The sequence below is a fragment of the Parasteatoda tepidariorum genome, chromosome 11, assembly GCF_982258835.1.
Source record: "Parasteatoda tepidariorum strain Cologne lab strain chromosome 11, Ptep-v5.0, whole genome shotgun sequence".
NCBI classification, from domain to species: Eukaryota; Metazoa; Arthropoda; class Arachnida; order Araneae; family Theridiidae; genus Parasteatoda; species Parasteatoda tepidariorum.
The window spans coordinates 13041110-13056988 of record NC_141765.1 but is presented as its reverse complement, the minus strand read 5'-3'; the positions used below and the strand labels follow the sequence as shown (position 1 = coordinate 13056988).

Here is a 15879-nt window from a genome sequence, read left to right as displayed (position 1 = left end):
TGTCGAATATTTGAAAACTTACAAATTTTATTTTTTAATATGAAACTTGTATGCTTGGACATAGTTTTCAGATCAAATATGAAAATTTTTAAAGTTTCCTACTTAATCAATTTTTTTAAAATTTATCATTAATTTGATGATGAAAATTCAGTAATTAGTGAATAAAATTTTATGGCTAAAAATTAAGTTTATTTTATAAATTAAAAATACCTTTAGCATAATATCTAAGAATAGTTTTCAATATTCATAATTATCAGCATTTGGTTTTAAATATTTAGTATGCCCTTTGTGAATACAATGTATTATTTGCAGTGTTATACAATATATAATTTGATTACAATATCCTAAAAGTTATATATAGATAAAATATAATTCTACTTTACACCTTTATGTAAAACATTGAAAGAAACTAGTTAATTTCTTAAAAATTTATTTTTCACCAATTTTTTTTATTTTTATGCATTTATTTAAATGGCTTTGAAATAATTTCATTTCTAAACTAGATTGTGATACTAAAATGTTTAAAATTTTATTTAATACTTGATACTTTTCTATTCAAAAGAGTTCCTTCCACTTCAATTGAAAGAACCCTATTTCAGGCCATTTTGTTACCTGGCCTACCCTGTATAATGAAAAATTTTCCAAATTAGTAACTTTTTGTGACTTCATCCTAAAGCAAAACATCCTAAAACAAATTTTTAAATTCTGGTTTGAAAATAAAAATATTTTTCATTGGAAAAAATAAATCAATGATAACTGTAAAAACTGTTTTCTTAGATTAAACTTTGTGTGCTGTAATAAATTATAAAACTCTTTTCTTAAATTTTAACAATAGAGTAAAAGCATGTATCATATTATAAGAAATAAAGTCTTGAAAAAACTTTCATATTACAGTTTTTAACAGACTTACTTTTAAAACGTCATAATAATAAATTAAAATAGGAACAGTTTTTATTTCTAGGAGCACTCAATTTGCCTTTCACCAGCCGTTTAGAAAAGTTCAATTTTACATTAATAAATAATTTTTATAGTAATATTTAAACAGAAATAAAAATATTTGTAACTTGAGAAACAAAAAAAACAAAAAATTCTTTTTAAAAGAAAAGACAATTAGAGTCCTCACTTAATATAAGGACATTGATTAGCCTAAGTGATTTTCACAGGACCAAAAAATTAAACTAAAATTTGGTCACTATATTAGAATGAACGGCTGTTTAACATGGTTCATTTAAATAGGTGTAAAATAATATAAGTCCCTATGGAATAGCAAACAGAAAATAATGCATTGGTCATCAAAATGGAGAATTTACTATAAGCGGAGGAGAGGATATACTAAAGAGCATAAGCTGTTTAATCTTCATATTCTATATTTTTATAATTCAGAACGTCAAGGTGTTCAATAATTTGCGAGTGTGCAGCATTTATATTTTTTACAGGGATGGAAAGTTTCTTCCAAAGTGGAAAAACTGTCCCAGGAAGAAATAGTTACCTATCAATAGAAATGGAAGAAACTTTTAAAAAAGAAATCAAACATTAAAACTATTATTAAACAGCTTATAATTTCAATCTAGTTTAAACAATATTGAATTTTCTAGCTATTTTATAAATCATTTTTAAACAAGTCAAAATTGAAAATCATTAAGAAAAATAATGAATTTTAAGAAATTTAAATTACTGATTCACTTAATCCTTTATCTAAAGAAGTATAGTAGAACTTAATTTTATAATCATATAAATAATTGTTAAATTATATATCATGATGAAATTTTATACATACATAAATGTTAAAATCATATATCATAATCAAAATTAATATATAGATTTATATTAACAAATCGCATAATAATCTTGATCAAAACTACAAATAACACAATATTTTCACAATTGGAAACCTGAAAGTGCAGCCATTGTACAGGGGTGATTGTGAGCCCAAGTCAAAATTCAGGAAAATTTCTTGAGTTAAAAAAAAGAAGAAGCTTAAATTTAAAAATTAGAAAAAAGTTTAAGCAAGGTTTTTTTCCTTTCTTCTTATTTCTTGGTTTACTTAAAATATATTTAAAATTTTACACATTCCTATATCATTTACACATACCTCTGATGACCTGGAGAAGTAATTAAAATTTACAAATATGTCTTTTTTTTTTGAGTTTATGATTATAATAACTATTTACTGATAAAAAAATGAATATTAATCATGAATATAAGCTTATAAAGTATCTGGCTCTCCCTTACAAACAAATAAAATAAACTGTGTTTTTAAGTTCCACCTTTGAAAATATGATTTTCGGAAACTTCTGTGATCAATGATTTTTTTAAACGTCTGGACCTTCAATCTCCGGATCACTGTTAGTGAAAAATCTGTAAATCCGGATTTTTTCCGGAGCACAATCAGCCTTAATTGTAGGACATTTGTGGCACTTGCTGATACAGAAACCGAATGGGTTCGACACACATATCTGACGTTGCTTACAAGTATCCAATTAAATGCAATATAAATCACAAGGTTAGGTAGGCATAATCACTTCACTTCTTCTCAAGTTACAAACACCCAATTAGAAATGTACTAATTTTCACAACCAAATGCTGTTAAATATGAAAAAAGGTACTAATATAACAAGCAATACGTATTTTTAAATAGATATCTTAAATCATATTAATTATTTTTACCGGATTATGCAAATAAAGAATTAGTCAAATATAATTTATGGAAAACCCTCAACTTTTAATAAAGCAAGACTTGAATAAAATACAAATTAATGTACACAAAGCTTTACTCACCTTTTCCTTGATTATTGTAGCACAAAGTAAACTTTATCTTCGTAAGTTTCATAAGGTTTGTTTTTTTTTTCATAAATTACAGAGGGTTTTTTCCCCCCATAAATTACAGAATTGACGTCTATAAATTAATAACTTAATTATAAACAATTTAAGAAATTTGATAAAACTTTAATATCCTAAGCAAGAGTTATGAAAAGATGAACAGTTTAAAGTGCACTTTTAAATAAAGGGCATTTACAAAAACTGGTTTTTTTATTTTCCAACCAGTGGAATATGTCATTAGCTAAGTAAAAGCCAATTTTTTTCACATTTCAATAACTTGAAAGTGCTCGGTTTATCAATAACTAACATTATACTAGGGAAAAACAATGTTTCAACCTCCTTTAGCAATCTAGGTATCATAAAGAAGCTGACATTCAAAGCTACCCTATGCAGTCAGTTAATAACTATTAAAGGTTACAAGGCTTTTGAACGTCTGGTTATGCAGACCTAGATTTGGAGCACTCCTCATTTCTCTATTAGGGATATCAATCCTTTTTGGCTAAATTTTTTATTTCACTATTAAAATTTTTATGTTTGATCTAGGAATCTAGTTTTTAAAAGAGTAAGATTCATATTTGCTTTAGGTACAGAGTCATAAGGGGTCTGTCTAGGTTTTTCTGAAAGGTACCTATTTTGTGAAAATTTAGATGTAATTTATGAAAATTAAAAATTATATTGAAAAATCAACACAAAAATATGATAAAAATATGGATTTTTCTTTTCTTATGGGATACAAAAATAAAATTTCAAGAAAAAGTATTTTGTGAAACTACCGTTTTTCCTAAGTTTGAATTTGTGAAACTACCGTTTTTTCTAAAGTTGAATTTGTGAAGGTACCGCTAAACGGTAGTAAATTCGGCCTGGACAGACCCCTGGCCATAAACTCTTCTTATACAAATGAGTTGTTGATATTTTATTGTGAAATACTAAAATATCTATGTATTTCAAAAAAAAAAAAAAAATAATTATGCTACATTAAAAAAAAGCCTAAAACCTTGAGTCTTTAAGTAATACATCAGTAAAACAAAATGTAATAGAAATTTAACAGGTCTAGAAAATCTTGATAAAGTAATTTTTTTATAATACACATTGTTCAATTAATACTCTAAATATGAACATTTTTTACATAATTCAATCTTAAAATAGAATTTTCAGTAAATTAAGAATAAAGAATGGATACTCGAAAGAAGGTAGTAAAAGTAGACTTGTTTCGAGCGCTCAAAAATAGACTCCCATTCACAAGACTTGCCTGACATGATTGAGGAAAATAGATATTTAAAACAGAAAAAGTAAAGTTATGAATTAAAAAATAGAAATTATAGGTGTAAAGCAAAAGTAGAAAAAAGACAATCAAATTAGTTCAGGATATGCTATGAAAAGGTGACAGGGAAAGAGTCATAAACAAAGGAATCTACATTCATATGAATGAAACAAGATTCCAGAATATCAAGATGAGCTAATGTGAAAGGGGTGGAAAGAAATTAAGGAAGTATCAAAATTAAATTTATGGCCATATGAAAAGGGCACCTAATTTTGAATGCTTGAAACATGTTGACTTCGTCCATTTTTATAATTTTTGAAGCAAATGAAGTTTCTATGCTCACTAAGTTTCTTTGGATTAATCATTTAATGTAAGAACACATAACTTAAATCTAAATTGCTAATAAATTATTATAATAGATTACATAAAATTTTTAAAAAACTTTAATAAAGATAAAATAGTCTTTTCTTTTTTTTTTTAAGGAAGGTTAAGAAAATTTTAACCTTCTGTACTACATAAAATTTTGTTTAAATTTAAACTACTTTTATGGCTAAACAACTGTATTGGATATTTTTAAATTTTCCTATTTTCAGGGTTGCCACATAAAAAAATGAGCAAAATAGTTTATTTTAGTAGCGCAAAGCATGAAAATAGTCGCCTAAAATTATGAAAATAGTTGCCTAAATAAGAACAAAAATTTTTAAATAATACGCCTAAAATTTTATTAAATGATTTCATTGTAATATACTATGATTCATTTAGTCAAGTTGACGGCCAATATGATAATTTTTAAATAAATGTTAGTGTTTTAGCACTAGATTTTTATGTAAAAAAATTAGTATATTTGCAGAACATTAAATGCTAGAATTAATGCCGAAAAATCATTTTTCATTAAAAAAAACCATATTTTTTCTGTTAATTTTCCCTTTCACAAAATTTTTCTTTTTATCAATAATTGATTTAGCAAATATACACACACATATATATATATATATATACAAAAAAAAGAGCCATTACATTATGACCACCCTCCATCAATAACAATGGACTTGCTCAGGTTTTCATGGTTTCTCGACCAGGAACAATGTTTTCATGGGGCACACAAGGACCCATAATCCTCATAGAAAAGCCCTGACGCCTGTAAGCTACTTGAACATAGTTGCTGACCAGGTTCACCCATTCATGGCAACAGTTTTTCCTGCGGGGGATGGTGTTTACCAACAGGATAATGCCCCATGTCATAAGGGTCGAATCGTCGAGGAACATTCCAGTGACTTTCAAGTCATGTCTTGGCCCCCAAATTCACCTGACCTTAATCCAATAGAGCATTTGTGGTCCTACTTGGAAAACCAAATTCGTTCTGCCACGCTACCCCCTCGCAATGTGAGAGAATTGCAGGACCCGTTGGTGAGCGCTTGGTACCAGATACCTCAGCCAACCTATCAGCAACTTGTGGAATCAATGCCACGGCGGATGCTAGCAGTTTTGAGGGCTAAAGGTGGTCCTACATGTTATTAGCAGGGTGGTCATAATGTAATGGCTCTTTGGTGTATACATATATATAAATTGAAAAAGTAATTACTAAAATTTCGAAATTCACACAATTGAGAAATAAAATAGATTCACAATGAAATCTGTGCAAATTGAGAGCATTAAAAAGTGATGACTCAAATTTGCAATTTAATATTTTTTTTATTTTTTAGAAAAAAAAATTCATTATGTTCAGAAGCTACCCCGAGCTGCAGGTTGTCAACCCAATTTATGCTAAAAAAATTGCTAGGAGAACAGAAAAGTCTCCCAATAGTCTCCTTTTCCTGAAAATAGTTCCTTTTATAGCCTTTTTAGACAAAAAAAAAAGTATCCATAGTTGCCTCAGGTCAAAAATAGTTGCAAATAGTCGCATTTTAGTCACCTGTGGCAACCCTGTATTTTCTTTTTCACTTTTGAGTTTTTCCACTGTTTTCTCTCCTGAAAGAAATAGGTTTGGTCCAGAAGATATTAAAACTTAAAGATCATACCAATTCATTTTAACACATAGTATATCATTAGTAAATTAGCCCGATTCCAGTTAACCTAGTACAGTAGGGAACCGATTATCCGGAACGATCGGGACCATCGCTATTCCGGATAACTGATTTTTCCGGTTTTCTGAATCGCTACAAAAAGCCGTTTTTTTATTGCTAACCCCAACTAAAAAAATTTTTTTTTGGAAATAATCTTAGAAAGAAGAAAAAACGATGAAGTAATACACTAATGATTATTTCCAAAATGATGGTAAGGTAAACACCTTTCAAAAAAGAAAGAAAAACCCTAAAATCTTGTGAGGAAAAAAAAAAATTTTTTTTTAAATTGAGGGAAAATTTATCGAATTTCGTTCCGGTTTTTTGGTTTTCCGGTTTTCTGATTTCCGGATAACGGGTTCTGTACTGTATTTAAAAACTTTTTTTTTCAGACACCAAAAGTCACTACTCTGAAATTAAAAATGTAATTCTTATACCTTAATCTAAAATCTATAGCAATCAAATTTTATGATTTTTATTACATAAAAAAATTAAATTAATGTATTATAAATGAATTAAGTCTACATAAATTTAAACTGCATTTTAAAGTACTCCGAGTGCAAAGGGCTGAAATCCAGTTCAGATTAAACGGGATTATTAATATAAATGATTTTAAATTAAGATTTCAGCAAAATCAAAAAATGGTTTTTGAATTCAAAATTTTAGTTCTGCTCTTAACCTATAAACCAGACACCCCAGAGCATGGGTGCCACTCAATCCCATTGCCCTAATAGTACTTTGTTGCCCAACTTTGCTCACCATACGCATTTAAAAGACAAAAGTCATTCGTAAATTTGAACCATACATTTTATTTCAAATTACTTCAGAAATAACAAATACTTCAGTTTCTTAAGACCATGCAATTACTCACTTTTCAAAAAATAATTTTGTCACAACAGTTAGTGAAAACATTTTTAAAACAAAAACAATATCAAAAAAGATAACAATCAGTCAAACTTTTACTTAACTTGCATTAACGTATGTAAACTTAAAAGGTAAACTATCAAAAAAACTTTTGATTTAACTATTAGATCATCATATGTTAGGATACAATCTAAATTAGAGGGACTTTCATGAGAGTAGACAAGCTAAAAGGAATGGGATCTTTATATTGGACTCAATTTTATTAATTACTGATCTCTTAAGTCCATTCTTCCAAATGTTTCTGACTAATAAAGAAAATTAAAAAATTTACATAATCTATTGATTTCAATTCAGTTAAATTATAAGCAATTTAAGAAATTTTTAAGAAACTAATTTAATAAATACAGTACCCAAATGAAAACGAACGTTATAACACAAAGTCATTTTATTGTAAGTACATTAAATTAGTGCAAATATTTACTTTTATTTCATAAATACTGGACTAATTTTGACAAAAACAAGCTACCTTTTAGAAGGAATTATGAAACTGAACTGACAATAATGCAGTTTCTTATGTCAATAATATACAAGTAAATAATAAAAGACATTAAAGGTTAAAAATACATTTAAATTTTTTTTAATTACAGCTTTCAATATTGTGCATAAACTTTAGAAAAATTCAATGGTCTTTTTAGATTTTGAAATTTGTTCAAGTGCAACACCTTATTTTTTCCCCTTCTGAATTAAATAAATTCTTAATCATTGTAAATAAAATGCTTTTTAGGACCTTGAATACTTTAGCAACAAATGATTTTGATATTCTCTTATCCTTGTTTCTTCAAAAATTTTAATTTCTGTCCTAAGTATACACTGGTTACAAGCAGTCATTTTTGCTAATAACATATATTCAGAGAACTAAGCAAAACTAAAATCAAGAAGAATGTGAAAGGCAGGTGCTTTAAACTCGAAATAAACCACTTTTCAAAACACTTCACAAAAAGAACATAATTTTAGAGCATAATAAATTTCTAAATGACAATGTAATATACACTTTAAATTCTCATTAACAGTAAGTAATTCCTATTTCAGAATCTTTTCGACCATAGATTAAGCCCAAGATCTAGGTTAAGAATAGGTGGTTCTGCTGCCCTTTCTTCATTCATTCTGAATTAATGTGTCACATTTGGTGAGCATTAACAAAAGAAACGGTGGCTTTAATAGTTTCCTTCAGCCCTGTGTTATAGATTTACTCCTTACTTGTCTGACACCTGTTTTCGGAATGATTTTCTTTGATTTAAAAAAAAAAATTAAGTTTGATCGCTACATTGGAATGGACAATTCGGATCAGGCATTCTAATGGACATTAAAACTACATTCGTTGATGGAACAGCAAACTGGACTTCTTGTAGTGGCCATTATAATAAAAGGATCATATCAACTGGAAAGACTTACTAAAGAGTGTAGACAGTCTTTTCAATCCAAATGGCCCACAGATTAGGGTTAGCAGAATTTCTTTATCTAAAACAACACCTGGCACTGCTTTAGCATTATTGTCAGGATAGTTATAAGAAGAGATACATTAATTTCCGTCGGTTTTGAAACCAATTTAAAAAAATTCAACTTAGCAGCGCTATGGAACTCAAAACTACATTAACATGTTGCTGCACAATCATACTCAGAAACATATCTTTTTCAATTGTTTACGATTGCTATATGAAACTCAGCATCAGTGGTATGTCAGGAAATGATGCCACAGTCCTCTTGACAGCATGAAAACTCTTGACGGCTCTAACCGTAATTTACTCGTCACAATTTCTTCTCTTTCTAGAGCAACAACGACAGAATGTTACATCTTTTTGTCAATGCAATACTGAATATTTAACAAATAAATGAAGTAGTACACTTCATGCTAATGAAGTTTTTTTTTTATTAATTAGAATGTGCAGGACAGCTATAGATGTCATTTGAGGCAACATGATAAATTTAGTGCTCAGTTAAAGCACTATTGAAATTTGCAAATACATTTTAGGCCATCTTAACTGTTGTTATATCTACGGATGAGGGTTGTTCTCTAGATGCCATTAAAAGAACGGTTGACTGCAGCAGCCAGGTCTGGTGCCTCGGAGTTATAAAGGATCCCCTGAAGTGGCAGCATATTGAGCCTTAAGACATTTGTAGTAAAAATTGGGTATTCGAAGATGTTTTGGTGCTAGTTGGGAGTCAGGGTAATTCTTGATATATGATTTGGTATTATTGGGATGGATTTTCATGACCTTATAATATGTCCTTAGTCTGGTTAATATAGATGCAAAATCTCTAGGACAATTGTCTGTAATTGTAGTCTGTTCAGTGGTTTCCCGATGGACCTGTTAATTAGTCTGCATTTGGCTACCGCATTTGCATGAAAGAGGGTCATGTCTTTATTGGATTGGCTGTTGTAACTAAAAGCCTACTGAATACAACAAGCATGTTTTTCATATTTCACCATTGGGACACGGACATAACTTTTAAACTAGTGGGTCTATCTCTTTCTTATACTTAAGCAACATAAAACTTTTCTTTTTGGAATAACTATGACTTAATTAAGTGACAACAGAATAAATAACATTTAAATTCATTTCATGTTTTGTTTGATATCAAGATTTTATGTTACATTCTTGGTAAGATAGAAATTGTTTTCTCTTATATCTTATTACTAGACACTATTAAATATTACAAAGTTTTTTCTGTATGAACTACCTCTCATTAAAAAATTTTAACCGTTCCTGAATAATAAAAGTTTATAGTATTTTAACTACACTGAAATATCAATCACTAAGAGAAAACAGAAAAGACATAAAAGCAATTTTTTTAAGGTTGCACTGAGAGTTTTTAATGCAGGGTTTATCCCTGCTTTAAAGAGAAAAAAATTTGCTACTCCTGGCAGTAGTTACTTTAATAAAAATAAAACTACACATAGTGTTGTATAGTTTTTAACTATACATAAAATAGAATTTGGAAAAATGGCATTATGAAAAGTTTTTATACATTTACAACAGGGTTGGGTTTTTGACGTCAAAAAGTGGTTTTTGACATGACAAGGGTATAATACTGGTTTAAACCATCAAAAACCCGTCAAAAATGTCAAAAACTGAAGTTTGCCAAGAAAATATATAAACTTCAAAACTACCAACAGTTGCCATGCATTATATTGAAATTTAATTATACTATAGGTAATCAGCAGGTTTTAAAATATTTTTTAATTAAAATTAAGGTAAAATAACAGATTTAAAATCTCAGAAATTTATATTCAAATGCAAAATTAAAAGTTTATTACTATGCATTTTTGACATATAAGGAACATATAACTAATATTTATAAGGAACTTACAAGTTATGTTGTATAAATACAAACTTGATACAAGATACAAGTGTATGAAAAAAAAATTTTAATGTTATACCGAATATCTTTATTATCCAGTATGTTAATTTGAATTTAAAAGTAGTTATATTTATGAATAATGATAAATATAATTCATATTGTTTATTATATTTATTTATAATTATTACACTTATCATTTTAAAACAATTTTTATCTCTTAATTTTTTCTTCTCCACTCGTATTAAGAATACAAATAATGCATATCTTGAAAGCAAGAAGTAATTATTCAACAGCTGAATATTTAGATATTCAACAAAACTATATCATATTCAGCAAAATGAATAGGCTGAATATACTGTAAATCGACACTAACTACTCTGTGTATTTAACAGAAAGCACTTAAATTTGTATTGTCTTATGTTAAAAAGATTATTAAGAAGATTTTAAAAAATATTAAAAAGATTTTTCTTTAAAAGAAGATGTCTAATGAACAAAACTGCTAATGTTTATCTTTAAAAATGTCTAATTTTTAGTATAATCTATACCAGTGGTGCGCAAACTTTTCTCGACCGCGACCCCTTTTGTAGAGAGAAAATTTTTGGCGACCCCTAGAGATAAATGTTCACAAATACGATGTATATTTCGAGCATTTCTTTCGTTTCATCGAATAAAAACATCATCATATTTGACTCATATTAATTTTATTTATAATTTTAAAAAAATACTTTTTGTATAACACAAAAATCAGTAAATTGCCCTTTAATGAGATGTATGTGGCTGCAAGTTTCTAATTATCTCATCGATGTTTGGATGTATGTTGCTAATTGCAATTCGCATATTATCTTCAGGTTTTAAACGCGAGTGGTATTTAGTTTTTATTGAAACTGGTTTGCTAAATCCAGTTTCACATAAATACGTTGATGAAAATTGTATTAACACTCTGATGGCATTCTTGCATAAAACGGGATATTGTTTTTCCACGGATAGCCAAAATGTTTGGCAAGGCTGAGTCTTAAATTGATTTCGAAGAGTATAATCACTAATCAGATCTATCAATTGCTCTTTCTCACTAATTTGAAGCGTTGAACTGCATATGTCAAAGGAAAATGGATCACGAATCCAACCAAGATCGTTTTCAGGAAAATCCTCGAATCTTCTCGAAAATTTTTTCTTTAACTTTTCAATGTGATTGGAAATGATGTTTTCAAATGTAAATATATCTATATTATTTTCCTTGATAAAATCGTTAAAGCAAGGGAACATGTTGGTGTTGTTTTAATTCAGTTCAGTTTGCCAGAGACTAAACTTATTCTTAAAAGCTTGAATTTTACTGGCTGTAGTTATGATAGTTGAATTCTCACTCTGCAAGCTCAAATTTAAGTCGTTAAGTTTTTCGAAAATATCAACTAAATAGCTCAGCTTCCCTAGTCAAACTTCATCGATATAATAACTTGCCAATCTATGTTTCTTTTCGATTTAGAACATGTACACTTCATTTCTCAAATAAAATATCCGTCTTAGTATTTTCCCACGTGAAAGCCATCTGACTTTGATGTGTAACAGTAATTTCTCATACGTTGAGCCCATCTCATTGCAAAGTATTGAAAAGAGACGGCTGTTGTGGCTGTTGCATTTAATGTAGTTAATTGAACTAACAGCGTCTTGTAATACGTTGTGCAACTCTTCATCCATATCTTTTGCAACAAGAGCTTTCCGATGAATCATACAGAGATTAAATACCATATGAGGTGCCACATTCTGAATTAAGCCTCTGAGCCCTTTATTCGAACCTGTTAATGCTGCAGCACCATCAGTACAAACCGCAACACAGTTTGCCCAGGTAAGGGACTTTGTTTCAAAATATTCATTTATTACTTCGAATATTTTTTCTCCAGTTGTTTTTCCTTCCAAATTTTTGCAACATAAAAACGTTTCTGTTATATCTTCATTAAAAATAAACCTAACGTAAATAATTAGTTGTGACATTTTAGTAGTATCGGTAGTCTCGTCCAGTTGTAAAGCAAACACAGATGAATTTTGTATGCGTTTTATGACTTCTGACTCGATATTTCGTGACATTTCGGAAATCCAATTGCAATTAAACAGTGAGTGATGGCGCTTCACTCTTTATATGTACACTGTATGGTATGCAGCATGCAGGGATAATGCATTTCATAAAAATTTGGCGACCCCCAAAAAACTTCTGGCGACCCCTAGTTTGCGCACCACTGATCTATACTATACACTAAATTTGGTTATAAATAAATTTCTTAATAATATCACTGCAGATTTTCAATAACACATGAAAATGAATACATAATATTACAAAAGATGTGAGTTTTTAAAAGTACAAGATTTTGGTTACTATTTAAAATATAAGTGTTTCTTCAAAATTTTAAATTTATTTTTTCTAGAACATATTTAGAAACACTATCCTTTAAAAAATATATAAATTTTATGTATTAATTAAATTTCACATATGAATATAGGTTTTTGACATTTTCGACAATGAGGTTTTTGACATGACGGTTTAAACCATGGTTTAAACTGTCAAAAACTTTCACATGTCAAAAACCTGCCAACCCTGATTTACAATCAATTAAGTGAAAATTGTCTATTTTTAACTTGTCACTATAAATTAAACGAAATACATTGATAAAAGAAATATAATATCACATCAAAATAAAATTTATTTTACTAATAAATAATGCTGAAGATAACTAATAATAATTAAAGCAAATTAATTATCAACCATATCTTTTGCAAAACAAAGTAGTCCCTTGAAAAGAAAGAGTTAACTTTAAGAGTTTAAATACAAAAATATTGTATTTAAAACTAATTTTCATCTTTCTTATAAACAAGTAATTTTATCTCCAGGCACATGGATAATAAAGAATCAGACAAACAAAAAAAAAAGATATGTTCATGAGGAAACATTTGATATCTAATATTGTAACTTAATTAGTAGTTAGCATTAATTTATATATTGTTAACAGGCTTTTTGAAAAATGAATATTATTGAAAATAAAATCACTTCATAAATTACTACAGTTTTGTTTTTTTATTTTGCTTAATGTATGCACTAGGCCTACTATGCACTAATTAAAATTATGCAACAGAATACTTGATTGTCTAACAATGGAATATTTTTAATACAAAAAGTATAATGGTATTTTAAGAAACACTATGTACAAAAACATTTCTCAAAAAAAGTGCAAGGAATTTAAAAACAGCCCAGCAATCTGAGTTATGCCAACCTTTTCTAATTTTAATGCGATAAAATAATGAACTTTACGTATATAATTAAAATACACTGTCAAAAACAGTAACATAGTTGTAATTTCACTTTATGCTTAATTTCTATTATGTAAAAACACTAGCATTAATTACTTTTAAATTAATTTTACAATTAAACATATTCATATTGTCTATTACTGGGTGTATTTTTATTACTAAATTCAAACATAATTTTTATACATAAATGTCGAATTAAAATTGTTCATAATTTAAAAAAAAAAAACTGAAGCAATTAGAGTGCTCAGAACTTTATTTAAAATAAAAGAAGTTATTTAGCTAAATTCAGTTATGTGCTGATAAGTGTTAAGCTTCTGTAAATAATATCCATTATTTCAAATTTTCAACACTAATCTTAAAAGCTAAAAATATACCTTGATAAAATAAAACAGCAAAAATAAGAATTATTTTTAGAATAAAACAATGAATGAAAAACTTAATTTCATAAAAAAATTAAAAACATTTTCAGAAAATAAAATGTATAACAAATTATATAAGACCTCACCTTTAAATCAACATAAAAGTCAAACAAAATATTTTCATGAAAAATGTTAAATATATAGTAAGAATTACATGTTTCATAAAAATTATATTTCAATCAACAACTCAAATTTCATTATTTAAAAATTTAAATAAAATTTATGAAATTAATACATTTTATTTATATTAACATAACCTGTCCTAAAAGCATACAGAAATTTTAAACTTATACTTGCTGGTGGATTTTCCTTTTATTTTTTTTCACTGCCCTGTGAGAAACTAGATCTCTGACACGAATGTAAACGAACGTAATAAAGATGTTTAATAAAAATTGATAACAAACGAACATTGAAATCGTTTAAAAATATTTATTCATAAACGTACTGAAAAATTATATCTAGTATTCATTACACAAAATATCAAAGCACAAAAATAATAAACATAATTGAACAAAATAATTTGCAAACGATTATCAGGCACCAACTAATAAATTATATCAAAATAAAAATAATAAATCTGTGCGATTGTAATTCGTGAAACTCAACGAAACATAACTCAGAGAAAATAAAGGAAGAAAACATAAGTAGAATATCGTTCAGCGACATTTATTATGAATAAATGCAAAGAACTTGATGTTATGAAAATGTATACTACCCAACCAATGTTAAAGAAGATGCGTATTTATGCCATCTAAACTCAACATAATAAGTTTGAAACATAAGTATAAACAACATAATAAAATAATAAGTTTGAAAATAGTTACTCATTTAAATAGATTCATAATGAAAAATAAATTTGGAAAAAAAAGTGGACAAAAAGTAAAGTAAATCTAGTTTTCAATTTGTTAACTTAAATAATGTAATATATTATCGTAAACACTAATAGGAAATCCTACTCACACGTTAGAAAATAGTTATTGTATTGGGTAAGAAAAACCATGCTATATAGAGCGGTTGCTTACTATAGCTCCTCGATGAAATATGGAGCAGTACAACCTGTGAGAGAAGTGGACCACTCCTGTAGCCCAGACAGCAGAAGAAATCTGTTGACATTGCTGTAGGCCATAGCAGCACACACAAATTTATGGTAAGCTGTATTGTTGAAGTTTTAATGCCGGTCATTCAAATGTGATCCATACTAATCATAACAAACCAAAATTCACTTTTTTGCAACTGTCATTTTCTGAACATAATCTACACAGAGCCCATTCCTTGCTGTGGTCGTGACCCACCTCGCTACACGGCCAACACAGCTGCGGGATGAAAGGGTGACGTCTCCACTACCGGCAACGACGATTGGCTACGTGTAGCAGATTTCCGGTTGTGACATCATTGAAAGATGCGGCGCGCTACACTAGAGACACCCTCGGTCAGAATAAACACCATTATAAGTTTCAAATAAAACTGAACTTAGTGAAAGGTAACTCTACTAATTGCACACAACTTTACTAGGTCAGTGATTTTTCACTCTGCAGTCTAAGGAAATTTTCAAAAGTCGTGAAATCTGCTTGAAAATTGCTTTGAAAAATTCATTCATAAAACTTTTTGCTTGTTTGAAAAAAATAAAAAAATATCCTTTAATTTTAGATTTCAATTTAAAAAGTTAAAAACTACCAAGATCTAAAACTTTATACAATTCCATGGGAAAAAAAGTATTTCAGCCGCATTTACTGAAGTATTTGATAAAAAAAAAATAAGTTGTTCATTATTTAAACATTTTTTTCTTCTTTGATATAAACAA

At 28.2% G+C, this 15879-nt stretch overlaps 1 protein-coding gene across 2 annotated transcripts in view; it reads right to left on the bottom strand.

The window, feature by feature from the left end:
• The window catches only part of LOC107448397 (uncharacterized), a 39747-nt gene extending 24281 nt beyond the window's left edge, over positions 1 to 15466 (bottom strand). Inside the window, exon 1 of one of the 2 annotated variants that reach the window (XM_016063570.4) lies at positions 15039 to 15466. In XM_016063570.4, the coding sequence (XP_015919056.1) occupies positions 15039 to 15078 (40 nt within the window). In that variant the 5' untranslated portion in view covers positions 15079 to 15466. The remainder of the gene's footprint in view (positions 1 to 15038) is intronic. The other variant, XM_016063569.5, reaches the window with a different exon arrangement.
• Positions 15467 to 15879: the final 413 nt, after the last annotated feature.